Consider the following 27863-nt stretch of genomic DNA (forward strand, 5'->3'; position numbering starts at 1 on the left):
TACTGAAGTCTGAAGACCTATTTCTAGATGGAGCTCTGGACTCGTATGGCCCATGAGAAGCCATCAGGGCATTCATAACATTGCCTTGCATGTAGAAATGGGTATAGGCCCTAACATGATGGAAATTTCTATACTCCTGAGGAAGTATTTCACTTTATTTACATTTATACTGACCTTTTCAGAGTCTTCTATAGGCATGAACAACCTCCACAGTAAATGTCAGCTTCTGCTTAGAATCTTTTACATGGGTAATTTTAAGCTCAATTTTTAATTGCATAATATTACCATAAGAAAGCTGCATTGAAATTGAAAACTCTCCTAGACAAAGTGGCTGTTGGGTTGGGGATCTTTTCACTGTTTTAAAGGCAATGAAGTGCTTTCAAAGAAGCTGTCAGAGTTGCTTTGAGGTAGTGGCTGCTGTGGCTTTGTTGTAGAATTTCTCATATGATTTTCTGCTGCTTTATGAATGCAGGACATTGCTGGAGGGTGGTGAAGATGGGGCAGGCTGCAGTGGATGCTGTGTAGTGTTCTCCTTTGCCTGTTGGAAAATGTCTCTGTGCTCCCTCTATTCATTGCAGCAAAGTATCTCATTCATTGCTACACACTGGGGCCCCAATCTCTTTCTTTTTAACTTGCTAATAGATTTATTTGTGGTTGTACTGTGTGTGTGTTTAGCGAGCTAAGGCTTCAGGGGGCTACCTCTCTGCAGATCATGTTGTCTTCCCTCACATTTTAGCCTAACTTGAAGTTTTACAGCAAGATGTGTGTTTCCAGGAAATCTATTATTCTGTAGGCAGAGCTGGTTTTGTGTCAGTTCTCCTGTGATTATCCAATATTCAGGCACAGCACAGCAGGCGGGTTTACATTTAATAGAAGCTTCCTGGTTTTCCAGAAAGCTGCAGAGAATGGTTGGCAGGAAGAGGGAGAGTACCTGTTCGCTCAGTACTTTGATATGTGGTATGTTCCAGTGTGTCCCAATTTAAACTGGGAGGAGCATCTCTTGTCTCTCAACATCTGTAATCTGCCTGGATATGGTGCTTTGAGGATGAGTGCAGAATCTCTGTTCTTGGAGGCATTAATGTTTCTGGCTTACACTGAAAACCATGAGAATTAAGTACCCAAATACAGTAGCTTTAAAAAACTGGGCTGCAAGGTCCTATTTTTGATTAGAGAAATTAAGGAAAACCTTCTGTGCTGCTTCCTCTCTGGCTTGACATTCATTTGACATTGAAAACATCAAATTCTTTTTCTTGGATAGTTGGGAGATACTTGCCTGACAGCAGCACAGTGACTGTAATTGAGACAGATTAGAGGCACTGGGCTGCCTTTGGGTGCATGAAGCAGCTTTCATGAAATGGAGAGAGGAATTGAAGCACTTTTGACTTTGGAAGCTGGAGCAGGAACTAATTAGCGATTTCAGGACACAAACAGGATTGGAGGAAGTGTTTGGGTTGGCGTATAATAAATTATTTATTAACATGTGGGAGTCTTTCCATATGGCAGTTGCTTATAAAATGCTTATAAAGGCAAGATTGCAGGACTTTGCATGTAATGAACCAAACAGGCTTCAGTGCTGGTGATTAGGAGCCACTGACCTTTCATTCCTGCAGGCTGAGACTGGACCTGGTAGCTTCTGCTCAGCTTGGATTCTGATAAGCTTCCCCCAAAAAAGATTAGTTGTTTATATCCAAATATTTTCTTCTTACTGGGATATATTTTGAGATGTCTGATGTTTCTGTGAGGGTATATCCACTGAGAATAGAAAAATTTATTCTGCCTTCTTATTTGAGGAATTCAAACTGTGAAGTTCTGCAGCCCTTCACTGCCTTAAGGAGACGGGCCTCTAACAAGCAGCTGAATTGATATGAATAACCAAATACCTGTGTAATGGCTTATGACCATTTATGAGACTTCATATAAAAATCATGATGAGCAGTGGAAGTGTAAGAAGCCTCGGTGAAGCATGAGTAACCCAGAAAGAAGCTTTCAGTTTGGCTTCTAAGCATATTTCAGTGTGCATGAGCTCTGGAAGAGATGGGGTTTTTTTCTTGACGTTGTTTTCCCTTGGCACTGAAGATAAAACCCAAATGTGCTGCGAAGGGGAGAACCTGACAGGTGCCAGCCCGAGCGGAAATGCTGTCAGTCGATCCTTGTCTGTCGCAGCTCCGGCTGTGATCCACCCAAGCGCTTGTCAGGACCGTGTGGGCTTTCAAACACGAGCAGGAGGTCCCTCAGCAGCAGCGATGTTCTGAAGCGCAGTCAGTGGGAACCCCCCTAAGTCCCACACCTGACAAAGTAATCCTGTTTCTGTAAATTCCTAAGTGATGGAGCATTTGGGTTTGCCTTGCTGGTTGATTTAGTGCCAGCACCCCTGTGCCTAGCAGCACAGAAGGGCTGACCACAGAAGGTGCTGTGGATCCTCCCACTCCTCGGGTCCCCACAGAGGTGGTGGGAGCAGCCTCTGTAGAGGTCTGGAAGGGTGTGGGTGCTGTGTGCAGGCAGAGCTCGGGTTCCTGCTGCAGCCACCCTGAGCCCAGCCTGGCTCCAGGGCTGCTCCTTCCTCTGCTGCCGGCTCTGCAGAGCTCTCCCACACCTCTGCAGCCCGGGTGCTGCTCCTGCCTGGCGCGGGACCCCCCAGCTTTGCACTGCAGGGCACGGCAGCCTCTCCTCTGCTGCACAGCCCTCACGAGCTTTGGGCTGCTGGGAATCTGTCACTGGTCTCTCATGTGGGAGGGGAGGGCACTTGGTGGGACCACACCTGGCCTCATGATCCAGAATGTTTCATACACCATCTTGGAGATGGGAAATAAGATACCTAGGAGGTCTGCAGAGGTAAGAAAGCATTTTCTGTGGTTTTTCTGCCTTTCTTGCATACCTCAGTATTTAATGTCTGAGGGTGTGTGGATATTTCAGCAAAATATGCATTACCATGTTGGGTTTTCTATTTTGTCATGCAGCTGTCTGCTGGAGTGTTTCTTCCCTTTGCTGTGCTTCTCTGCTTGCTGGCATTTTATGACAGAAAAGTTTATAAAGCTGTTCAATATCTCAACAGTTCTAAATAAAGTCAGAATCTTTTTAATGAAATAAATATGCTTAGGTGGCATGTGGAGCCAAGGACTAAAGCACGATTCCTTTTGCAGTATGTTTTTCTCTGCAGACAGGTTTCTACTGAGCTGGGAGGAAGCTAAAAGCTCGTTAGCTTCCTGGAGTAAGAGCAGCTGATTGGCATCTGGAACTGCAAAGCTGAGTTTTACAGGGGCTTGAGGCCAAAAAAGGGCAATTTGGCACACATGATCCTTGGTTAAACACACACTGAAGACCAGAGGAAAGAAAATGGTAGGCTCAGGCAGCCACAAGTTAAAGGAAGGAGTCCCTTAACAGTGCTGTTGATTTTCAGTGATGACTCTAGTTCTGAGACATTTTTGTGTTATGAGGCTCTTGGACTTGTTGGTAAGATACTAACAGCAACACATTGCATTTTACTACTGGACATAGCTGTGGTGTAATTTTGGTTTTTTAATGTGCTTTCCTTCAGGGAATCACTCAGTATCTCTCTTTAATAAACACATTTTAAACCCTAAGCTGAAACCTGCTGATGGTTGGGCTGGACAATTAGGCATCTGTACTAGTAATGGCAATGAAAGCAGTCTCAGGTCTCTTCAGCTGTACCACATGGCAGCTGTGATCTGAAAGCTGGGTTGTGCTTCACAGAGCTGTAGATGAGGATTGTAAGGAAAATATTTTTGCCTGCATTTGGTTGTCTCAGTTCAAGGAAAAGCCCCAGGAAACACATGTGTTCTGGCATGAGTACGTGAATGCACAGTTGAAAAAATACATTTGTTTATCTAATATGGAAAGTAGTAATTTTCCTGACGTTCCCAATCCTCATTAGCTTTGCCAGCCATCTTTTTATTTCTTTTTTTCCTTTGGGAAAGCTTAGCTAAATGGAAAAGGCTTGCAGTATGCTCCAAAAAGCAGTGGATTCAAGCCCTACCAAGGGCAGAGAGAAGGCATGTTCAGGCCTGGAGATTCCCCCATTAGGAAGAAAGGGCCACTTCCCACCAGCTTGTACCCAGAAGAGGCATTGTGTAGTGTCACCTCCTTACTGCAGCTTTCCAGAGCTGCAGTTAGGAAGTGATCTCTGGCAATGCCAGGGGTTTGGATTGTTGTGGCATCCCCACATGTTCTTAGCTGGAGTTTGCAGCTCAGAGGTCAGGAAGTCCTGAGCCTCTCCACATTTTCTGCTGGTGTCACTGGCCCATGCACCAGGAGCCAGACAAACCCTGCAGTGTTCTCCTTTCCAGAGAGGATTGTGCAGTCCTTGGAATTGCTTTCTCTGGCTGAAATGGAGGAGTGACAAAATAGAGCTGTTTGGTGACAGAGCAAGGAGACACTCCTCAGGGCATGTGAGCGGTCACCAAGCACTGCCATCTGGGTCCTTTCAGAGAGGAGGAGGAAAACCAGTCACTCATGTAATCCTGGACCCTCGCAGAGACAGGAGCAGACATACCAGAAGCACCCAAGGCCAGTAGGAGCAGCAGCAGCACTGAGATCTAAAAGAATGAGCATGGATGTTTGACCTTGTCACTTTTGTTCAGATATCCCTGTGATGTAGCAGACAGCATCTGGAAATTCAGGTTTTCCCTCCCAGGGAATCACAACATGATCAGTGACACGCCTGATATTGATCTTGTATGCATGGGCTGCATTGCTGGCTGGTTAAGAAGTTCCCAGTGCAGTGCACATCATCGCTGTGCCCAGCTCCTTTTGGTATCAGCTGTTAGAGCTGTGAGCCCAACCAGGAAGCTTCAGGAGGAGTTTGCCTGAAGGGAGCAGGCAGGATTGCTCACATCTAGGAGCATTGCTGCTCCCTTGGCATATTGATCTGCTGTCAGTGAGATCACCAGCCTAATCAGAATAATCAGTCTTTTGTCTTAAAACACTGTAGGTTTGAGGCAAGAGTAAGGCACAGCCAGTAAGAGAGGCTCCCCTAGACACAGCCTTTCTCCAGGCCAGAGAGTGTTTATCCCTAGCTTAGAGTCCTGGGTGTGCCTGAGCTGCCAGAAATTCTGTACCCCGGCAAGCTGGCAGTGTCACACTGTGAAACCCTGCAGAGCTGGCAGACCTTTGATGCAAATTAGTTTCATACTCATTTACGTATGTGAGCCAGGATTTTGAACCAGGTCCCACTCTGAGATGGTGCAGTGGCAATGCAGGGCCTGGGCTGCATTCTGGGAGCTCACAAATGGTGAGCTGGTGGTGGGAAAAGAGAAGCCTGTCCTTCCAAACAGTTTGCATTTGATATGTAGCTCACAGCCCAGAGACTCCAGTGTGTGCTCTGTGTGCAAGAGAGAGGGAGAAAATTGTATTTAACGTTTGATTTTTAGATACAAACTGCATTTCAAAACAGATTTGCTTTTGGAATAATATGATTGTCCTGTTCCTTTTAAAAGAAAATGCATTCACTTATCACTGTGAAGTAAATCAAAATAACTTTGGATTAGAGAAGCTGGTGAGAGAGCAAGTGTTAACATTTCATGTACTGTACTGAGTCTCCAAGGTCAGAGGCAAGTCTGCTGGGACTGGGGTAAAGGAAGCTATTTACATGAACTCTCCATTTTAATCATGCAGCCAAAGGGCTTAACTCCAATCCAAAGCATTGTTGCTTGTAACAATGGCGTTTCTCCAAAGCAAACAAAAAGCACTGCCAAAGGTGACCTAGAAATGCTTAAATGTGCTGCAGTTCACCCACGTGTCTCCTCTCCCTGCGGGTGCAGACCTTTAGCAGCTCTCCCATCCCAGCATCAGCCTGGCTGCTGGGGATTCCCTGTGCTTTAGTGACAGCCCTGCGGGACAGAGCATTCCCCTTTTGAACCAGTAGCTTGGGTAGTGCTCCAGTTACCGGCAGCAGCTTTGAGATTCTTATTAAGTACTGGTCCTCCAGAGCCTTTGCTACTGATTAGTGAGGAGAAAAGGTTGTTAATGGAACATCTCCAGTTGCCAGGAGACTTAGCTGCATATGTTTGGAAAAATACTTTGTATTGGGCAGTGTGTCAAACGCTGTTGGGAGAAATGCTGTTTGCAGGTCCTTTGGAAAGGGAGAACTGTATTAGCTCTAAAATGTGTGGCCACAGAAAACAAAAGTGCTGGAACTCACCCAAGGTCAAAATGGGTTGTGTTTGATTGAGCCACCTCTTTGTTGAACTGCATATTCTTTGGATATGAAGTGTGATGTAACCAACCTTGTACAAACCCCACTCTCTAAGATGGTACTTTGATGACAGCTTGTGGAGCTTGGGAAATGTAAAGAATAATAGAAATAGCAAAAGACAGTTTGCTTTCCCAGGCATCCTTCCTTTCTCCTGCACTGCCCTGCCCTCTCTTTCCTTTCCTTGCTGCCTTTCTGTCTTCCCTGCCATCGCCCTAGCTCCCTGTGTTGTTTTTGTGCATACCTCACTCTTGGTAGTGCTGATGACATTCCTGTTACATCCTTTGGGCTGGGGGTTGGTTTGCTTCCATTTTTGAGTAGCGTGCCAGTGCTGCTGTCGTAGTGGGAGTACGTGATAAGCTGGGAAGAGTTTACATCATTTTAGAACTTTTGTGTGACTTAGTAGATTAGTTGGAAAGGTCACACATTGTGGTGTTCATTTCCTAAATAGAAAAACTCTTCTTAAACATTCCCTCAAGCCCGATTCGAGTCTCATGTGTCCCACGTTATTCTGGTTGTTCCTTTCAATACTTTTCAAAGGCTGTTCTGTCTGTCTTCAGAGCTGCTGCTCAGTGGTGGATGCTGCATTCGTGATTGAATCTCTGCAGTAAGCTCAGTACCTGTCCTGACTTGTGCTGTACCTTGAAGTGAAAGCCACAGGGACTGTTCAGAACTTCCCACCTATTATTTCATCTCGGTTCGTTGCAGAGTTTGCTGTGCCTCTGCTGTGTGACACTCAGTATTCTGCATGTATCTGCATCGAGCTGCATTCTCGGGCAGTTATGCCAAGCGTTTGGCTCTCGTGGAGCTGGCTGCGTTCTCACTACTGTTAAGCCTTTCAATTAGAAGAATCTTGCAAGTTTATGTTGGCATTCAAGCTGCTCTGTGCGCTGGGTGCTGAAGCACAGTCTGCAGATGGAATGGAGCTGATGGGTCGGGTTTTTTAGGGATCCAATTCCTGGTTTTACAAAAGCAACCAGCTGCCTCTCCTGGCCTGCTGTGGGGCTTCTCGTGTAGTGTGCTGTGAAACCACACTGCGGGGTGAGGGGTTCCTGGAAGGGGAGAGTTGAACTGCAGGACTGATCTGCTGCGAAAGTGTTCCAAACCCGTTTTTGTAGCAAATACTTCTGAGCCCTGGTCTAGACCTTGCAGACAATGAACTACACAGGCTGTGGTGAAGGTACCGGCGGGTTGGCAGCAGAGGGCAGGAGTCCAAGGGCTGCGGAGCTTTTCTGTCGTGCGGATTTGAGTGTTCATTTCTTCTACTATCATGTTTCTTTACCCTCTTTTTTTATTTTTTCTTTCGTTTTTGGCTTCTGGCTGATAGTTTCCTGGTTGCCGAGGGAGGTGCTTTTTCTCTGTGCAAAGTCTGTGACCTTGCGGAGGAGGCGCGGTCCGGGCTCCTCTCGCTCCATCTGCCGGCGCTGCAGGTGCGGCTCAGGGCGAGTGCGGCGCCCCAGAGCTCCCAGTACCCGCAGCCCTTCGGGGCTGGGGATGCTCCTCCTGCTGGAGCAGCAGCCCAAAAGGAGTCCCGGTGCCGCTGCATCTTCTGTCGGGAACCACAGAATTGCCTCTGCACACTGCAGGAGTGAGTAGCTGTCAGAGTTCACTTCAGTGATTCCACAGACAAACACCTCCCTCACCCCGATTTAGGAGTTCTTTGGGTTTTTTCTACCGTGTTCCCAGCATGCTTCCAGCTTCCTATGAAATTTGAAAATTGACAGTTGTTTTAAGCATCAGTCCAGAGGGCTTGTGTGGGTAGAAAATTAAGAGTGTATTTCTGCTGCTGCAGCAGCAGGTCTCTCATCTGTCCAGCATCCACATGTGTATCATTTCCCATGCCTGTGGTGGGGAAATAAATCCTAAATGGAATGGGTGGTGAAGGGGAATAGGTTTGGCAGCCTTGCTCCAAAAAGAGTTGTCTGAATTTGGGATTAAGCGAGCGTATCAGAGATAGGCACCTGGTGCAGTATCTTACGTTATTGCCAGAATGTAGCTAAGTATAGGCACAGGATCAGCATTGCCAAGATGAAAGCAAATAGTTTTGTGGAGGAGATAATCCAGGAGCTGCTGCATCATTCTCAGCACGGGGCTGGGGGCTGAGGGGATGGAGATGGATAATCAGCCCCTGCTAATTCCTCAGGTGTTTTCCATTCAGGATTCAAATTGCTGTCTGCTGTCACTGTTCTTCGGGCAAATAATCTCCTTGTCACGTCCTGGTAATGTGAACTTCATGCAGAACTAGTCCCATTTGCCAATTTTGAGCAACTCTGCTGCAAAAAAGCTCATCTTCATATTTCTCAGCAAGCTGAGACTGCAGTGTGTTGGAGATGACTCTCACATGGAATATGCTCCTCTGTGACACGTTCTTGTTGTTGTTAGCTGGGCAATGCTTACACACTGCAAAAGGTCTGGTGCTCACAGTGACATGAGTGTCCAAGGCATTTCTGTTTCTCTGAAAGCCAAAAGCTAATACAATGAACTTGTTTGCTTTGCTTTCTGCAATGAAAGAAGCAATAAATTACTTATCTCCATGCTTTTCCAGGAGGAAACAGTGTAGCTTGCAACTCAGCACAAATCCATAACCAATGGAAAAATCTCATTTATTCCAGGAAGATTATCTTTTTAAGGGCAGTGCTGAATCTGGGCTATAATTAAAACAGCTTTCTAAAGAAAAAAGAAAAACAGTTTGTGTTTTTCTCGTTTGATGTGTTCTCTATCACTAATGACCCTCTTTTCTCATTTTTTCTATTGGTTTTTAAATGGGTGTAAGGAGTTAGCTGTATATTGCATAAAAGTAGCATCACCTGAAAAAATAATTAAGATGATCTGGAAATTAAGGAAATCAGTTTTGAAAAGAAGCAGGTGCTTAATGGAGGTGAGACCAGCTGTGCTTCCCAGGAATGTGCTTGAAGCGCTTCATGGAAAAATGTGTAAGGCCTTCATGCAACACTGGAAGGAAATCTATAATAATTCAGACAAATTGCATCCTATAAATAGCAGAGCTGGATTCATTAGGACAGGAGGCAGATGGAGAAAACGTAAAACTTGTTTGTTTCTTTTTAAGGCACTATAGGCTTATGAAAAGTGTCAGCTTGCTGTCAGAGAGGGAAAACCCTCCAGTTCAGCAGCAACTTTCTTGTTCTTAGTTTCTCATCCCTGCTAATGAGCAGCTCCCATGAGGGGCACTCTTGGTACTTGGCTTTAGCAACTCCTGCTGCCTTTCCCTGGTGTAGCCAGGCTGACCCAGAGGAGCTGCAGGAGGGGAGCAGGGGAGGCAGGAGGGAGGACAGAGCTGTGTGTGGTGTGCAGCACTCGCTGACTGTTCAAGACAGATGCCTAAATGTAGTTTATGGAAAGGGGGGTGTGGAGTGAGGTGAGAATCATCCACCTCCTGCTAAGGAGTTATGCCCAAAGCAGGAAGGTACTGGTGGTTGGTAGAGAAAATGCTGTGCATTATTGAAGAGAGAAGGTGAAGGCATTTTTGAGATGCTCTTACATTAGTAAGTAGGAAAAAGGAGAGGCTTTCATGCATGGAGAGAGGTAATGACAGGGAGCGGGTGAGAGGTGCGTGACTGGAATGCAGCTGTGGCCACAGGAGGGGAGCAGGGGTGAGGGGGTTGGAGCATCTCAGTATTCACACACAGCAAGGTGCTGAAAAAGGAAGTGTGCCCAGCCAAAAAGGAACGTACAGACTGACAGAAAGGGCACATCACAGACTGCATTTAAATAACAGGGCAGAGTAACAGTGTGGGGCTGTTTCCAAGTGTGCCAGAATTACAACGGGTACTTCTAAACAGAAGACTGGCTGAACAATTGCATCCTCTTGAACCACAGGCAAGTCTGAGCTCAGATATAGAAGCAGAAAATGTTCTGTATGAATATTATCTGTTAATGAACCTACCTTCATCTCTTCTGCTGATCTGATTTACATTTCAGCAAAGCTTCCTTAAAAGATAACAGTGTCAAAATTCTAGTAGGCTATCCTAAGAGATTTTTAAGTATTAGTGTTCAGGAAAGGAACACCAGGTGCTTATCAGCAGTGTTTTTTCTTGAGGAGTTCTTAGGTTGCCAATTCACCTTGTGAAGTGGCAGGGGAAAAGGGTGATATGAAGGTCGTACTGGAGTCAGATAATCACAGACTTATTCAAGGAATGGAGAAAAGCTGTACAACTGCTCATGCTTCATGGATTAAGTAACGATAGTTTTTCCTCAGCATTCAATACAGAGGGCAATGATCCCAGTGCAAGGAGAGGACATTGGAGAAGAGGAACGTCAGTGGTACGGATTGGCAGGATGCCTTTGGGGGTTGCCATCTGTTGCAGCGTGCACGTATGTGTAGGGTGTCATGTGTAGCAGGCAAGTGGTGGCATTAAATCGAGGCATGGACGTGGAGCAGGTTGAGTGTCCGGTCACTGGAGAGGGATCCAGGCGTGCTGGGATGCACGAGAGGCTGAGCACGGAAAGTATGAACCAGCACAGGGATCCTCAGGGATCCTCAGGCATAGATCGGGTTTTGGGTATGGAACAAACCTTGGCTGATTGTGTTTGTTGCTTTCAGTGGGATAAGTACCCGCTGTACAGGGGGTGAACACAGCTTGTGTTCATAGGCAGTGTCACACAGGGTTTAGAGGGCTGAGTCCCAAGATCTCGACTCACACAGCCATAATTGGTATGAAGGATGTAGAGAAATAGTTACATTTAAAACCAAGGCTTTTCTTTCAGGAAGCCTTTAGCAACACGGAAGGGGAAAAAAAAGAATATCCACTGGATAGGACAGCGTTGCTCCAAGATGTCTAAAATATGATAATCTGTGATGTGTGTATGAGAGATGGGTGATTTTAAAGAGAAACTGCTGAAGAGAGAAAGTGATTTGTGTTTGGAGGTTTCCTGTCTCACTAGTGGAAAACTTGCTTTGAATTATGCTACAATTCTAGGACAGCATCTTGTTATGTGAAGAACATTCTTTTCATGTGTACAAATAATAAAAATTATTTTTCTCAAAACAAGCTTGAAATTCCCTCTTTGCCCAGGCTTCTTCACACCTTTATGCATCCTTTGATGTCCCGTTTTGCTAGAAATCCTTTCCTAGGTAATGCTTGCTGCATTACTTAATGCTTACTTACTGCAAGCATCCCAAAGGCCACCAGACCAGCTCCAGTGACTGCAGATGAGTCACGCTGATCAGAGGTTGCTTGTACCATCCTGCACCCACCAAGGCAATTTAGGGGTTCAGTTTTTTTGTTCACATAACCTGACCAGCACTTTGAGATGGTTTGTCTGGCCAGTCCTTTACGCAGATGCTTGGCACATTCTGCCTTCATTGATGTAGTGTGACATGCTACACTTAGTGAAGGAAGATAGATAAAAATTGCTTCAAATAGTTCAGCAATTTGGACTGATGGAGTTCTTGCCTAAGACCCTCTTTTTAATGTGTGTAGGTGCATAAATCCTAATCCTATGGATGAGGAAGTCAGGACACGATGGTTCTGTCAGTTACTCAGCATCACAAAAGGAAATCCTTGGCAGAGCTGGGAGTAGCTCTCATTCCTGTCATGCTTAAATTGCACAGCTGATACAGTGACTCTGGGGATCTGCAGTGAACAGATGTGGCTGTCACAGTCTCCCAGTGTGGGACAGTGCTGGCGTATTTCTGTGCTCAATATTTGAACTGGAGTCAGTGTTCCTCCTAGCCTCTCCAGCTTGGGGGTTCTGGCCACTTTAAAATCCTGCTTCTTCCTTCTGTCCCCTGGGTGTGTGCAGGGCGTGGCTGACAGGATGGTGCAGCTTATTCTCTTTGGCCCTGCTCTCTGTGTCTCTAAAAGTATTGAGAGATTTGAACAAGGACAGGAGTACAAGGTGAATTTGCAGCCCAGTCTAGAGATGCAAAGTAATAATTGTTGCAGGCAAAAATTGTCTCTTGTCACCTTGTCATTACCTGCATGCTTGGCAGTTTATAGAATTGTCAGCCTTAAGACAGGGAAAGAGACCTGCAGCCCAGGTGAACATTTCTCTGTGTGAGTTGCTGTCTCCACTATTTCCAGCAACTGTGGGTAGAATGTCCTGGACATGGCAGAAGCTTTTCTTTCTGTGTTGTCGCAGCTTTCACTTGGCTGTTCTCTTATGTTATTAAATAAGGGTATGTGTATGTTTAAACATTGTCTTCTCTGCTTCTCTTGCTTCTGTTCTCCTCTTGCCCCACCTGCAGGCTTTGAATTACTGTACCAGCCAGATGTGGTCCGACTGTACCTCTCCATCCTCACTGAAAGTCAGAACTTCAACACTCTGGAAGCTGCAGCAGGAGCTCTGCAGAACCTCAGTGCTGGCAACTGGACAGTGAGTGCAGTCTTCTCTTCAGTTTTTTTTTGTTTCTTTTGCATAAGTAAAGAACAAGACCAAGTAAAGTCCCCACAGTAAGTGCACTGTTCCTTTGTACATTTGTATGTCGTTTAAAAAAGAAGGAGGTGGGAATGTCAAGGAAATTCCTTCCATTTGCTTATTGAAGACATTTTGTATCTTCTGAACTGGTGATGTTTACATAGTTGAAGTCGCACTGAGCTCATGACAATTTAACCATGATCAACTTTCACCACTGACCACTTAACCACTGCTTTGTCCATTCAGAAAAGCCTGGTGTTAGATAGTTAGGTGTTCTGAATACTTAATGTGTTGGATTGACAGTTTGCTGAGGAAACTGCACTTCAGAGTGTCCCCTGATAACCTCTGTGAAGCATCCCCAGCGCTAATCAGGCAATTCTCTCAAAGATTTGTCTGATCACTTCTAGAACAGCCTGAGGGTCAGCAGGGTGGTATTTCACACCTGCCTTGAGTACAGCTTATTTTAAATAATACAGGCTTGTTTTAAAAACAATCACAAAACAGAATAAAAGCATGAAATTGGAGGAGGAGGAAGATAATAAACGCTTTGGATGCTTTACTGTTTCTTCCAAGTGGCCTCTTTTTCCTAATCCAGAGGGATGTGTTTTCACACCAAGGTGTGTACAGAACAGATGCAGGCAGATGATGCTCCTTCCTTCTGTTCCTGCCCTCTTTCTCCAGAGGCTGGCTTAGCTGTAGGATGAACTCATACATCCTTTCTTCCTTGGTGCTTGGTGAACTTGAACGAAGGCTTAAGGCAATGGGATAAATCAGCACTCACAACCTTACTGGTTTTTGCAGAGGGAAAAAAATGGGTTACAGCACTGAAAGAAATGCCAGGGGCAAGGAAAGGGCAGGTATGAACTCACAATACGTGGTGTTGTTTCTGTTCTCTCAGTGGTCCACGTACATCCGTGCGACGGTGCGGAAGGAGAGGGGGCTGCCAGTGCTCGTGGAGCTGCTCCAGTCTGACTCAGACAAGGTTGTGAGGGCTGTGTCCATTGCCCTGAGAAACCTTTCCATGGATCGTCGCAATAAAGATCTCATAGGTACCTTCTGAACTTCTCTAACCAGCCTGGGATCTGGGACACCCTTGAGAGGCCTCGTGCTCCCTGTCCCTTGTGCTGAGGATTTGTTCTCTCTGCAGTTTCCATCAATGCTATCTGGGATTGTGCTGTAGCTGCCAAGTGGGGAGCTGTCAGCTCAGAATGTGTTTCCAACACACTCAAACAAGCTGTGGCTTGAGGGAGATCTCTGACCTGGGAGTGACATTAGGTGTCCATTTTTGCAGGAGAGGAGTGTGTGTAGATGTGCAGAGGGCTGGATGGGTTAAGAGGTTTCCTGTCTTTTCCTTAGCTCTGGCTGGTATGGGAGTTGTGCTCACAGTCACACAGCACAGATGTTGCTCCTTAGGCCTGCCTGCTGTTCCAGTTAGAGTGGGAGTCTGGCCTTTGGCATGCTGAGCTAACCTGGGCAGCTGCAGGGAGCTCTAAAGTTGTACCTTTGGCTTTTTTGCTTCTCCTTCATTTCTCATCCTTTTGCCTGGTGGGTACTTGTGGAAGCTGGACATGAAACAACTTAATATTTGTCAGGTTGGTGTTCAGCACTGCCCTAGCTCCTATCCAAGGTGGTAAATAGAATTCACCTGCCCATAAGTAGGAATCTTGAAAGATTCAGCTGAGATGAGTTTTCCTCTAGATGACTTCTGTATTTAACTAAGGTATTTGTTTAAATTGTAATCGTGCCAGGCCAGGAAATACTGATGACATGTTCAGGGCCATGATTGAACTTGATAGTGGCAAAATAGCAAGGTGGGATTCTACCTTAATACATCAGGTTTTCATTTTAATAGTTCAGAGTTGTAGCCAGGCAAATGGTACAGATGGATACCTGGGAATGATAAAGTCCAGATTCCTGTTTTTTCTCCGGTACTGTACGTGGAGAAGGCTAACTGCACCCAGGAGGAAACCCTCTTACCTTTGTTGGGGAAGGTTAATAAATGCATGGCTGCACACCTTGCCCCAGAAGGCCTATTACAAGGCTAAGTTGAGTAAGCCATGTGCGTGTATTAGCATGAATGTGTGGCATTAGGAGCTACTGGATGCTTTTTTGCCTCAGGCTTTGCAAAATATGATAGATGTTGGCTGTAAAATTCTCAGTAAAAATGGCTTTTTTCTCCCCTCAATACCTTTCAGAATCCATGATGAAGGACTTTGTCTTATGTTTATCAGCTGTCAATCACCTTGAAATAATGATAAATATCCTGTGAAGTTACAGTCTTGTGGTTTAAAACACATGCATTGTAGGGATTTTTTTCAACATAGCAAACACCAATGACGTTTATCATTCAGGATGGGAAGCTGAAATTATTATTAGGGCTGCTTAATGGTATCTCTTTCCCTTATCTAGGTAGTTATGCCATGGGTGAGCTGGTAAGAAATTTGCCCAGCAGGCAGCAGAGATCTGCAAAGAACCTGGAAGAGGATACAGTGGTTGCAGTGTTGAATACCATCCATGAAATCATTACTGACAGCTCAGAAAATGCAAGGTCTCTGATCCAGACACAGGGCATTCAGAAGCTGGTAGCTATCAGCAAGTCAAGGTAAGTGACAGTTGAAAGCAAAATGCATAAGAACTCCTTGCAAACATGAAAGTGTAACTATGAACAGCAGCTTTTGCTTCGTGAAAGCATTGGAGCATCCCAACCTTTCAGAGCTGTAATTTCAGCAGTTAATATAAACAAAGTAAAAAAAAAGCCAGCACCTTTAAAAGGTTTACTTGATGAAAAAGGTTAATTGGTGAGTCACTTCAGTCCTGTTAAAACGTGCTCTCTCCTTGTCAGAGACATCTTAGCACCATACACACACTTACCAGGCAGCATTTGCAGTGAAACCATGGTCTTTGGTTTTAGTTTGGAAGGTGTTTTTCTTTGGCAGTGTTCCACTCAAGGAATGCCAGTGATGAAATCCATTTCTTTCAAGTGAAATGGTTAATGATGTGCAGTAATTGTTCTGGCCAAAGGGCTAGTGGTGGGAATTTGAAGCGACAAATTTTCTTCTATTTAAGAGCTGTGTTCTGACTGCTGTAGAGGAAACTTTGTTTTGTGTAGGACATTGTAGGGTGTGTTTGCTGCAGACTTCTGGGAGAGTGGCTGAAGTAGCCTTCTTGGGTTGTATTGTTACAAAATGTGAGTGCCACCAAAATATAGGCCTGTTTTACATTAAAGAAGGTGTCTGTACTGACTTAGTAAAGGATGAGTAAAATTTCATTTTCCATTTAAAAACAGCTTATATTTTTGCTGATCAAAATTACTGTGTATGGTATTTTAAACCACGGAGCAATTTCATTGAATTGTGAGCAATAGATGTCCATTGGGGTGAAGGTTTGAGAAAAGTGGCTTAGAATATTTTTTTGGTTTGGGTTTCTTTTTCCTGAATAAATCCAGGCAGAATGGAATCTGTCTGTTCTTTGTTAACGAGAGCTACAAGACAAAAGGGTCACCATGGCCTCAGTGCTTGCCCAGCAATACACGTGAAAACACAGAAATGTGCAAAATTCATAACATTTTGATTTCTGGTTTTGTTAGCAAATACGTATAGATACAAAGAAGTCACTGAACGATTTCACAAATATCCCATTACTTATAGGTTCAAATAATAGCTGTGTGGAGTAGCAGGTGTTAACATACAAATAGCCAGACATTGCTTGATACCTAAACCGTAATTTTATCTTGCATATCAGCCAGTCTCCCAGAGAAACAAAAGCTGCATCTCACATTCTTCAGATGATCTGGAGCTATAAAGAGCTACGAAATGCCCTTCAGAAGGATGGGTGGAACAAGACACACTTTCAGGTAAAGATCTTAAACTAGTTCTGGAAAGGCCTAAGTGGAGATGTCCTTACTTAGGCTAATCTTGCAGTCTGTAGATCTTCGTTTTCACTTCCACTCTTCCAGGTGAGAGCACAGTGGATTGCACCCTGCTCAGAGCTGCTGGCTGTGCTTTGCTGTGGTCTGTGCAGTGTAGCTCTTTAGGTCTGGGAGTTTGCCATCCTGTACAGCCCAAATGCCCCGATTTACTGGTGGAAGAATTAGCACATCTTGTCTTAGTCATGTTTTGTTTGAAACGTTCTGTTCAGCAGCCTAGGCTCTGCTTGACATGCAGCCTCCTCACCTTTTCTTGTGGAAGGGTTTTGCTCCCTTTACAGGGCAACAGTGCTGCCATCGAGAAAACAGGGAGAAAATTCCTCCATCAAATCTGTGTGAAAATAAAAAATACTCCAGTTGCATATTATCAACAGAAGGGGGGCTTAAGAGCATTCCATAATCTCTCTCTATGCTGTTGGTTGGTTTATTTTTATTGCTCAGTTTCCATGAGCAGCAGTTTGGTATTTGTGTGGTTTTTGTCTTGTAGTCTGTTTCTGCAGCTCCAAAGGGCTCCAAAGGTACTGCTGGCAGGTCTGGCTACGACGACAGCACTTTGCCTCTGGTGGATAAAAGTCAAGGTCGGTTCTGCTCTTTATCACTTGTCACACAGTGCTTTGCTGGTTTTCTGGATTTGCAGTGGCTGTGTTACAGCACAGGGGGGTAAAAATGTGTTACTTGTGCGTTATTCAAAATAATCAGCCCCTATTACCTGGAGATGGAGAGAATTTCTTCCCTTTCAAAGTGTGCACTACTGATACTGTTTTCTCAGCTTGAATGCAGTGTTACCATTTAAATCTTCCTGCAGGTGGGGTTGACCTTACCCCCACTCTGTATTGGAGTCTCCCTTTTTAAAATGAATGTGCCCACTGTGGCACAGCCTCTTCCTCTACCATGCAGGGTTTTTTTATTAGAGATGAGTTTATTCAAGCTCCAGCTAATCCTGTCTGTGCTTTTCCATGATGCACAGCCACACCCACACCAGTGCAACACCAACTTTGATTTCACCATGCTTCCTGTGTCTCAGCCTGGCTCTGGTTGCTAAGAGCAGGATTTTCCTTGTGCACTTTCTCTGGTTTAACTGCAGGTTACTGCAGAATCAACAGCCCCACACTGCCCTGCCTGTTTTCACCTTCCCTGTCTTTGATCAAACCTGGCACATCATGCACACAGAGGATGATTTGGGTCAGCTTGCTGATGTGACAAGAAACTTGTTTTCTTTGTGGATTAATTTTCTGTTGGCTCAGCACGCTGCTGGATTGGCTTGTGTGCCATAAGAAGCTGCACCCTTACTTATTTTCTTTTTCTTTTATTCTGGAGAGACAAAAGAGAAGCTTGTTAATCGTGGTAAGTAGTCCAAAGCAGAAGAACTGTGGTTTCTGTTGGAGAGAGAAAGCCCTGTGTTACAGTACCAAAGCAGAAAATACACAATTACATGTGCTCTCTGGAGAATTTGACTCAGCTATCCTTTTCTGAATGCATAATAGTTGAATAGTTTGGGAATTTATTTTTTTCTTTACAATAATCTTTGCATTGAGTACTTTATGGACCTCTCTGGTTTTGTGACTAATTCAAAACTACCAGGTTTTGAGAAAAGCAAATGTACCTCAAGTTGTTCCAATGCTTCTGTTTTCTAGATAATGAGAAGTCTGGGAGTCGTGATATGATACCTATGGATGAACTTGGCCCAGGTAAATTCAGTTATAGATCAGACTCTCTGTCTGTTCCAATAGAGCACACTGTCACTCACAGGAAAGTTCAACTATTTCTCTAGGAGATATTATTTCAGATGGATAAAGCTGACATTTAAAAACAGAACATTACCTCACAAAAGATTGGTCATCATCTTTTTTTTTTCCTTTGTATACATGTAGAGTGTACACACCAATTTCACCTTATTGCATATATTGGAGATACAGTGACCCAGCTTTCATTCTGCTTTTTGGTCCCTGAGGCAGCTGCATTCCCTGTTACAGATCTGGAAGTCTCCGGGATTCAGAAAAAAAAGAATGAAAAATTTCCTTCAATGGATTGCTTGTTTTAAAATCTGTTCTGCCTTTGGTTTTGTAGGTAAAACCAGAAATAGGTTAGTGTGTGTGATACTTGACTTTCCATTTACCTGCATCTAAACGAGCCTGAGACTTTTCCTATGGACTGAGAAGAGCCACTGTCAGTGATGTGCTTTGAGACTGATAAGCTCTGTAGTGTTAAACTTGTAGAGGGTTTTTTCTTTACCAAGGTAGATAAAGGTGCTGTGTGGTCTCTTGAGAATTCGCTTTACTTCTTCCAGTAGATGTTTTTTATTTAAATGCACCTATATGGATGCCTCCAGATCAAACAGTTTGGTATGCTGCTATTAGTGATTGTGACTGAATAAAATAGCAAGTTAGAGCCAAGAAAAAGCCAAGAATGTTCAGAAAGTAAAATAACAGGTAGATATCACCTTTTGTATTCTTGGAAAAAGGAGATGCCACCTGCCATGAATCAGCTGTCCATATGTATTTTGCCTTAGGGAACACTGAAACATTTGCTCTCACAATGGAAGAAAATCTCTTCAGAGAGGATTGCCTGGCAGGAATGGCTGTGTGCTGGCAGGTGCTGCAGAATGGGCAGTGCTGGTTGTTTATAGTCTCAGTATTAATTGCTGCCTTATGCTCTCAGGAGTTACTGGTACAACCCTGAGTACAAAACAAAATGCAAATTCACAGCATATGTACAGCATCAGGCAGATTCTCTGGGCCATGCTGTTCTCCAGTCTTTTTATTGCCTTTGGAAGATGAGATCTGTCAAGTTTTCCTGATCCCAGCTCTTCAATGCCTTTTACTTCCTATATGACTATAACTTTGTGCTGTTTCAGAGGTCAGCTGGAAAGAGACTAACTTAATTTATCCAGTTTACTATCCTTAATCCCTTAATTCTAGGGAACTAGAATAACAACATTTTACCTTTTTTCAGATGCCTCTGTCCTCCATGCCCATCTTCAGGCATGGCTTTTCCTTTCTCCTCCTCCTCTTTGATGGGTCTATGGATCTGATCTTTTTTAAGTTGGGAGCTGTGTGAGGGCAGAGATGGACTGACACGGACAGGCATGTATTTGGTCCTGTAATTTGTGATGACACAAAAATGTTGCTGTAGAGTGAGTGGGAGATAGAGAAGCAATAGAGACAACAACAAGCAGGAAGCTGAGAGAAATAAACAAGCCAAGGATGAGACATTCTTCTATTGACCAATGTAACTTTTGTCTGTACAAGGGATTGTATGAAGTCAAAATGATGTACTTACAACTTGGAGCAGCAAGATATGTATAGATCTTCATGCCATAGAATCAATTAATTCTGATGGCTTCTTCAAACGAATCGGAAACACGGGAGAAGCAGTATTTCTTCCTTGCAGAGCTATGGTTGGCAGGGCAGTGAGGTATTACTTCTCTGATGCAGCCTCTTTCAAGATATTTCTCATTTAATTTGATCAAATCATAAATTTCCTATCTCTCCTGCTGCTTATCTTGTCAGAGGCGTAGCACAGTGTGTGGGTTTCGGACACGTGACCCACTGGTGCTGGTTTGTGTGCAGGCCAGGGACCCTCAGGATGAAATGCAAAATGTTTTGGAATTTAGATACAAAGAGCAAAGTTCTCGAGTGTTCTTCGTTGTCAGAATAGTGACAGTGCAAAAGTGGGGTTTTCCTCTTGTTGATGTGTCCTGGCTACGTATGGGGGTTTTAATCTTTTCATAGTACTAAAGATCTGTTTGGGTTTTTTATTTTTTATGATTACAGTCTATTAATGACCTTGCTCCCTGGGAAATACCACAGCTGCCATCTTTCGCTTTGTGGCTGTTGCTTTCTGGGGGTAGTTTAAAGGTTTCCATTGTGCCTTGGCAATTCCTTTTAGAAGTGTTTGTGGATCACCCATATTGATGGCACTACAAAAATACAAAGTGATCTATTACATCCTTGTGAGTACAGTTACCACGAGATTGTAAAAAGCTACCACCCAGCTGCTGCAAGTTTCTGTTTTTCCATCATTTAATACATACTTTTGTGAAGTATTTTGTCCTAAATGAATGATGAATCTGTAAATTAGGACACAGCCCACTAGCAGTGTTCATGCCTGTCATTTGAGAGAGAATTATCGGTCGTGCATTCTCCACAAGTGCTGGCTGGGTAGCTGGGTGCAGCTGGTTTTTCTCTTTTTTTGTTCAGAAGGAATAGCTAAGAATGTCAGGCATCTTGATTGTCAACAAGTAATTGTACGTTTAGTGCTGTGTAGCAAATCATGCTTTATGGTCTGTGAACTACATGTATAGTTCCAGAATTCTTCGGTTATTTTTGGTCAGTGTGGTTAAATCATCTCTTACTGCCCTTGATGTCAAAAACACATCCTGCCTCAGGTGCTTGTTTGGAGGTCTGTGCACACTTGGGTTTGGTGCACACAGAACTGCAGCTCTTCTCAAGCTGACCTGGCTCTGTGTGCAGTTGTCATGTGGGCAAAACAGTGCCACGAGAAGCCCACAAATACATCACCCTTCTCCTTAATGGCCTTTTACAGGCCAGTAGTAAACAGAGAGGGGCATTTTGATAGTTTACGTAAACTTTTTTGTAGTCTTCTAAAAACACAGTTTGTCAGGACAAGAAAACATTAATGATTCCTCAATTACATTGGGGAAAACAAAAGCCTGCAAGGAGGTATAAATTTGGGTGTCATTTACTCCAGATTAAAATGCTGTCAAAGCAGAGTAGGCAAGGATCTATTTGTCACTGATAATGAGGGAGATTTGATGCATCATGAAAATAAATTAAGTTTTGCATTGTCTGACAACGATTCAAAGCAAAGGTTCTGAAATAATTACAGCCATTTCTTTATAAAACCCTCTCACAGTTTTTTCCTTGTGTTCATCATGCTTTCATGCTCTTCCTTAGTTGTCAGGAGAAGAGGCACCAACAGGTGCTGCTTCATAATGAAAGACAGCCCAAGCACAGCAGGGTTTGCATTGAGATTCCTTCCAACTCGACAGGCCCTTTTTCTCAGTGCTCTGATGGGGACTCTTCCAAATTATTGTCATGTCCTGCTAGTAGTCAGGCTCGGGAAAAGTGGGAACAGGCTGCAGAGCATTCAGAGAATGAACACAGCCAATTAATCAGGCTGCTAAGCAAGGAACGCAGGATTTGGGCTGAATTTGGAGCTCATTAGCCACAGGGCATGAGATGACAACTTGCTGCTTTCCTTGGGCACACTAAAAAGTGCAGCAGGCTGGGATGAAAACAGTGCTGCTTGCTAATGAGTGCCAGCATCTGGCAGTGCTATAAAAAGAAGGCTTCTCTGTTTGTTTTTAGCTGGTAAAAATGAAATTTCAGAGCTGGAGCACGTGAGGAGCAGGCTGCCGGCATCTTTGGCTTGTGGTGGTTTGTTTTATTTTTCCTTTGCTGAAGAATTCTGCTTGCATCAGCTCTGTTTTGCTCCTGTTTGTGCCTCGTGCCTGACTGTTGTGTTTTCCCCTCAGATGGATATTCTACCATCGACCACCGGGACAAGGAGCGCAAGTACAAGACCAGCGATAACACAGGAGATGCCTCCGAGAAGGAACCTCTAAAAGTGAGCTCCCTCTGGCTGCTGAGTGCTAGTTAGTGCCTTGGGAAGAAAGGAATTGAGTGTCCTCAGCCAGAAACACAGGGTAGTCGCTCACCAGGGGGCTGTAAAGGGCCTTTTTTTATTTCACATCCAGGCATTATTTTGTAATTCAGCACTTGGCTAACTAGAAATAAAACCAGAATGTTGCTTTCCAGTGCAGGAGCAAATGCAGGTAGTTGCTGTACTCATGTCAATGGATGAGGCTGTAAAAAAAAGAAAGTGTTTGTTCTGTCGCCCTTGTCCAGGCAGCATTCCCTGGTCCTGAGCTGTGTAACTGTGCTCAGACTTTGTTCTGACAAGTCTCTCTAGAATGTCACGCTGCTTTATTGTCTTCACCACGAGAAATTGGTGTGATCTTGTGTGTCCATGTCCAGCAGTGTGGTGAATAGCACTCATTTCTGCAACTCTCATTCACAGTCCTGATGATGGACCGTGGCCATGGGCCAGGGAGATGGAGAGCAAAGAAGAGACATGCACAGTTATGTGTGTGCCTTCTAAATACAAATTTAGACTACTTTCTAATTAAAAATAATTCTTACTTTACAAGGCTTTTTGTATTATGGACTGTGTGCAAATGTGACTCAGTAGAGTCTGTGTAATTTCTGTTGCACTTCTGCACCTTTTCAAAGTAAAAAGTCTGTTAATGCTGTGGCCACCAGTTCTCCCTGGCCTTAAAACAAGCTTGGGTTTTCTCCTGGGGGAGTAATTTCGAGAAGGAAAATGAGGATTTATTGAAATAAGAGTCAGTGGTAGAAGACACAATAGCTAGTCTGCAGAAGGTTGCCCTTAATAACCTTCAGCACATTGTTGATAATACCAGAAAATCCAGGTGATTCATATTGAATGGAAACCGTTAAACTTCAGTCTGTTGAAAGGCAAATCCACCATCATTGAACAGGGAAATAAAAAAACGAGATTTGGAGAAAAATACTTCCGTAGATGGTAAATTAGAAAGTTGTCCTACTGCACCAATCTGCCTGTTTTAACTTGCCTAGTCAGGCATTTCCTGCTGTGTTCTGCCTTTCCATGAAGGAACACCCTGGAGAGTGGCTTCAATCTGCTTGAAATTTTTTTAAGCTGATTACTGAAGTCCTACAATGTGTCCCCATCCTCCAACTGGCAAGAGATGGTCCTGTTTGAGCCAGTATCAATCAAATAAACTTCCTAGTTCCCTCATCACAGTTCTAGTACATTTTGCAAGGATGCAGCAGGAATGGATGCAGTAAATTATATAAAAATGTTGATCAATAAGAGCTTGGCAAAAAATGCCTTTTTAAGGAAAATATTGGATAAGGTATGAAAATTAACAAGTACTTGTTATTTTTTCCATTCAAAATTCATTAAAGTGGTCCAGTGCAACCCTCAAAATCACATCAAGCAGCCCTAACTCCAGTGTATGACTGAAGTGAGGCACAACCAGAGTTCAGCAAGTGGCTGCTTTGCTTTTATGAGAAAGAGAGGAAAAAGCATTTCACCTCAACAGTGTGTGACCAGAGCCCGTGCTGCCTCTGGATTCTGAGCACCTGGGGATAACCTCAATCCAGGCTGTTGTACACAGCAGAGGTGTGCACAGCCCTGCCCTCACCAGGGCAGAGCTGAGCAGCTGCTGCTCTTCCTCCCTTGCTGCCAAACACAAATGTGGCTGTGGGGGTTGTGGCTCATGAGCTGTGTGAAAGCTCAAGGGAGGCTGGGAATCCAGGGAAGCGTGACCTTTTGGCTGTTGCAGATGCTTTTGTCAGTATTGTGCCTTTGCTGATCTTGTTCCTTTCTCTACCACTAATTTTCCCTTGTGCTACTTTAAGCTGACTTGTTTGGTGGTTTTGTTTGATTAATCCGCTCTGTTTTGCTTTAACTCCTCACCCTGTGCTGCAGAATGACACAAATAGGAAAAACATTAACAGGAGTAACAGGGCTTCGGTGAATCTGGTGGATGCCCGTGACATTAAACCCCAGCCTGTTGACTCCTGGGTCTAATTTGCATGCATGGTAGGTCCTTTTAATGGTAATTGGGGCTAGCGAATAACTTTCTCTTATGCATGATCTGTATAGCTGTGGAATCTCTTCAAATCTAACTGCTAACTTACAGATACATGAAAGTGCATTTGAAGAAAAAAAGTGGTGTTTATATTATTCAGTGTATCTTTAATGAAATGCAATCCAACACCACTGTTTGATTAAAAATAACCTGTCAAATAACCAGGCAGAAAATTAATATTGTGAATGATTAGTTGTCAGCCGAAATGTGAAATATTTCTGCTGTTAGGCCATGGGAATGAATTTGAGTAGTGTGTTCCTGCTTCCAACCATTTTTCTCCCTCAATGCTCATTATAAGGATTAGCCTGAGACTTAAGAAAAAACATATCCTTGACTATTTTTGGATGTCCCCTAAGGTTCCCACGAAGTACAGCAGGAAAGCTGCTGACTGTACACAAGTTACTTTGCAAGGAGATGATATTGGTTCCACAATAAACAGTGACACACAGCTCCCACTTTGCATTTTCTTTTTTTTTCTTTTTTTTTCTTTTTTTTTTTTTTGTGTGTGCCACTGAAGAAAGGTGCCTTTTTGTTGTGTTCTAGTTGTCTGCCTTTGCCACGTGCCAAGTTCCTCAGTAATGTCACCGGCCTTTCTTTGCTCCTGCCACTGCTAATCTGTGTCCTGCTGTCTTGCTCGAGTTACCCCAGTGATACCTCTGGCACTCTGTCAGAGGATGCTATGTTTGGAACAGCAGGTGTTGTGCCCCTGGCTATGACTCAAGGAAAATTTTTGTGACTGTCATGAAGGCACTGAGAAACTTTCCCATCAGAGTGGGCAAGAGACTTTAAAGGCCCAAATTCCAAACCATGAACTGTCATCCACCCCCATAATTCCACATGCAAATCCCTTGCATTAGTGGGAGAGAAAAGTCCTGTATGTTTTTGGGTGGTGTTGGATATTTTTTCCTCTCCTTCCTTTCAGTCCAGTAGACATGCGAGGTGTTAGCGGATTGTTTGTGTTCCTGGTTGGAAGCACCTGCCCACAGGAGGGTTTAGCATTGTGGGGTGCTGTCGTGGAGCAGGTCCTGGCACTGCTGGCCTCCCTCGGCTGCAGAGCGCTGCGTGATCGGCTGTGGTGGCTCAGGCACGGGGCTGGGATCAGTGTGCCTGTGGTGCCTGCTTCACTCCTGCGCTCTGCTCTGAGCAGGGAAGCCCTACAGGGGGGGTCCTTGCTTTGAAAAATGAAGTCTGTGCTTGTTTTCTCCCAGACATGCCCTTCAAGGAACCTATGTGTTGGCATAGGTTGGCATTTCCAGTCCCTGTCCTACCATGAGGTGATGGAGATCACCAAGGCCATGCTAATGACTGGTATTAATCAGTTCTGACTTTATTTTGCAGGGCTAAAGTCCAACCACATTTTTTTTTAATTGAGGGGGAGAAACAAACATTGAATCGACCCAGAGGATCTCATCAGTCACCACTGCCATTCAGACTGGGAGGGCTGCAGGTCCCAGGAGGGCGTGGGGAGCGCACCCACCCGAGTGCCATCGCCGAGCGGAGCACGATGCCTTACAGCGAGACACTCTGCTGCTGAACTCCCTGACATTCCCACCAGAAACAGCCATCGCCTCCCCCTCCCTCCCTCCCACTCCTGCAACAAGAAAAGCAAGAAAAGAGAATCCAAGCTTCCATGTAGCTGGCTGCATTCTTAGGTGACTCTTACACGTGGATGGTGCCAAGCTGGAGAAGTGCAGGTCATGCGGCAGCTTCACAGCAAGAGAGGAACTGCGGGATGTTGAAATGATACCGTAGGTGTAGCCATGAGGAGAATAGCACTTTTCTGGTTTGGGGCTCATTGCTTTGGGTTTTGTTTGGGGGAGTTTCTTTTGAACTGTGACTCTTAACGTTTTTGAAGGCTTTCTGAAAAATGTTTAGGTTTTCTTTATTATTCCCACAGAAAGTGCAGGAATGTTGAGTGGGTTTATTGGATTTCAATGAAGGGAGAAAATACAGAACAAAAACTATTAAATGCTAGTTAAATGAACTGGAGAGTGGATGACAAAATTGATGCAAGCTGTATAATCTGCTTTTAGAGTAAGCTATATCAATCACAGTGCTATATTATCATTATAATCTGATGTACAATACTTCTGCCTTTTGAATTCTGTAATGTGTCTGTTTTTATTTCCACATATTGAAAAGCAGTTTATGGAAGGTTTCAGTGTCCCTGGTTCAAAAATCTATGCTGGGAAATGGAGTTGGCTGGCTTTTTCTTTTCATGTTCTCAAAGATTGCAATAAGGAGCTTTACATGTTAAATGTATCATTGTTGCATTGATGATGATAAACCACTTTTGCCATAGCTGTTAAGACATTGAAGGAAATAGGAGCTTTTTGGTAGGATGTCTTATTTTGAACACACTATAAATTTGAGATGGGTCTGTCACTTATATTTGATGGTAAAGTTTTCAGTGTTGGATCCATGTTTGCTTTGGGCTATCGATGTTGAAAAATGCCACAAAGGGAACTGGTTTGGCATTTTGAAATCATCATGGTTTCTGTGGTCCTTTGCTTTTGTTTTGAGATTGCATATTTTATTTGGCGTGAAAATCACCCGTGTGCAGCAGCTCTCCTCCAGGATGCCAAGGCCTGCCTTCTGTAGGGGAATGTTTACCTCAAGAGAACATACTCTGCAAATGTGGTATCGGGAAATGCCAGGAACTAAATCATTTCAGATCACTGATTTTCTCCAGGCATTGGTCAAGGGAGGGCAGCAGATGAGAATAGGAAGCAAATGTCTCTGTAGCAGCATGAGAGGACTTTTGCTGATTTTATTTGGTTGCCACTGTTCTTTGATTGCCACATTTTAAACAAGCTCCTAAAAACGGTGTGACTGGAAAGCACATTTTTGAGTCTAGCAAACATCATTTGCAGTTTTCAGTGCCTGCCGTTCCTTTTGTAACTAAAAAGGGGAAGTATCCAACAATCTCACCTCCCCCAAAATATTACTGTAATAGTAACCATTACATTTTTTTGTAAAAAAAATTTTAAAAAACTTTAAAAAAAGCAAGTACCAAGAGCTTTGTATCTTCTTGAGTATATTAAAAATTTGACATGAATACATATATATAAATAAATAAAAAGTCTATATATCTATATATATATATTGTTGTGCAGAGAATAGGTTAACAAAACCATGTAAAGTAGTTTGCAGGAGAGGGAAGCATTTGTTGATTCAGGGAAAAGACTGATGCCAGAAGCTGTCAGTGATTTGGATGATACGTGTGCTGCTTCGCACCCTCCCTTTTTGACCCTCATCTTCCACATACGTTGCAGTGTCATTCTGGATCCTGGGGAAGGTGAAGTTGCTTGGAGCAAATCAACATAGCAAAAGATTTGTTTTATCACCTGCATGAGAGTCCTATTGGGCCAAAGATGCTCAGCGGATCAAGGGAAGCAAAGAGAGGCACCTGTGACTATCTGTGTCGGGGCAGTGTCTCTCTGTGTAGACATAAAGTGGCAATGAAACCAGATACATCGTTGACTGTATATTATATCAATGGTGCTCTTTTCATACTTGTTCTGCCAATACGCGGAGACCCTTTTAACCAAGCTACACAGAAGAGTTTTATATCACTTTTGGTTATGTACTTGGTGTATTCTTTTTGTATATGAAAGGATTTTTTTAAAAACGTTCAGTAATTAGCAATGGAACCTGCTTTGTAGCTGACTAGAACAGTGTAAGAGAAGGGC

The 27863-nt window shown here is 43.9% G+C and overlaps 1 protein-coding gene across 4 annotated transcripts in view; it reads left to right on the plus strand.

The window, feature by feature from the left end:
- The window catches only part of ARVCF (ARVCF delta catenin family member), a 241827-nt gene extending 214091 nt beyond the window's left edge, over nucleotides 1–27736 (plus strand). For 3 of the 4 annotated variants that reach the window (XM_063415693.1, XM_063415691.1, XM_063415692.1), the window contains 9 exons: nucleotides 12417–12544; nucleotides 13485–13635; nucleotides 14996–15188; nucleotides 16328–16439; nucleotides 16999–17089; nucleotides 18146–18199; nucleotides 22009–22100; nucleotides 24009–24122; nucleotides 25510–27736. In XM_063415693.1, coding sequence (XP_063271763.1) covers nucleotides 12417–12544; nucleotides 13485–13635; nucleotides 14996–15188; nucleotides 16328–16439; nucleotides 16999–17089; nucleotides 18146–18199; nucleotides 22009–22100; nucleotides 24009–24110 — 923 coding nt within the window. In that variant the 3' untranslated portion in view covers nucleotides 24111–24122; nucleotides 25510–27736. The remainder of the gene's footprint in view (nucleotides 1–12416; nucleotides 12545–13484; nucleotides 13636–14995; nucleotides 15189–16327; nucleotides 16440–16998; nucleotides 17090–18145; nucleotides 18200–22008; nucleotides 22101–24008; nucleotides 24123–25509) is intronic. The other variant, XM_063415694.1, reaches the window with a different exon arrangement.
- The last annotated feature ends 127 nt before the right edge of the window (nucleotides 27737–27863 follow it).

Source organism: Prinia subflava, chromosome 19 (assembly GCF_021018805.1).
Source record: "Prinia subflava isolate CZ2003 ecotype Zambia chromosome 19, Cam_Psub_1.2, whole genome shotgun sequence".
Classification (NCBI taxonomy): Eukaryota; Metazoa; Chordata; class Aves; order Passeriformes; family Cisticolidae; genus Prinia; species Prinia subflava.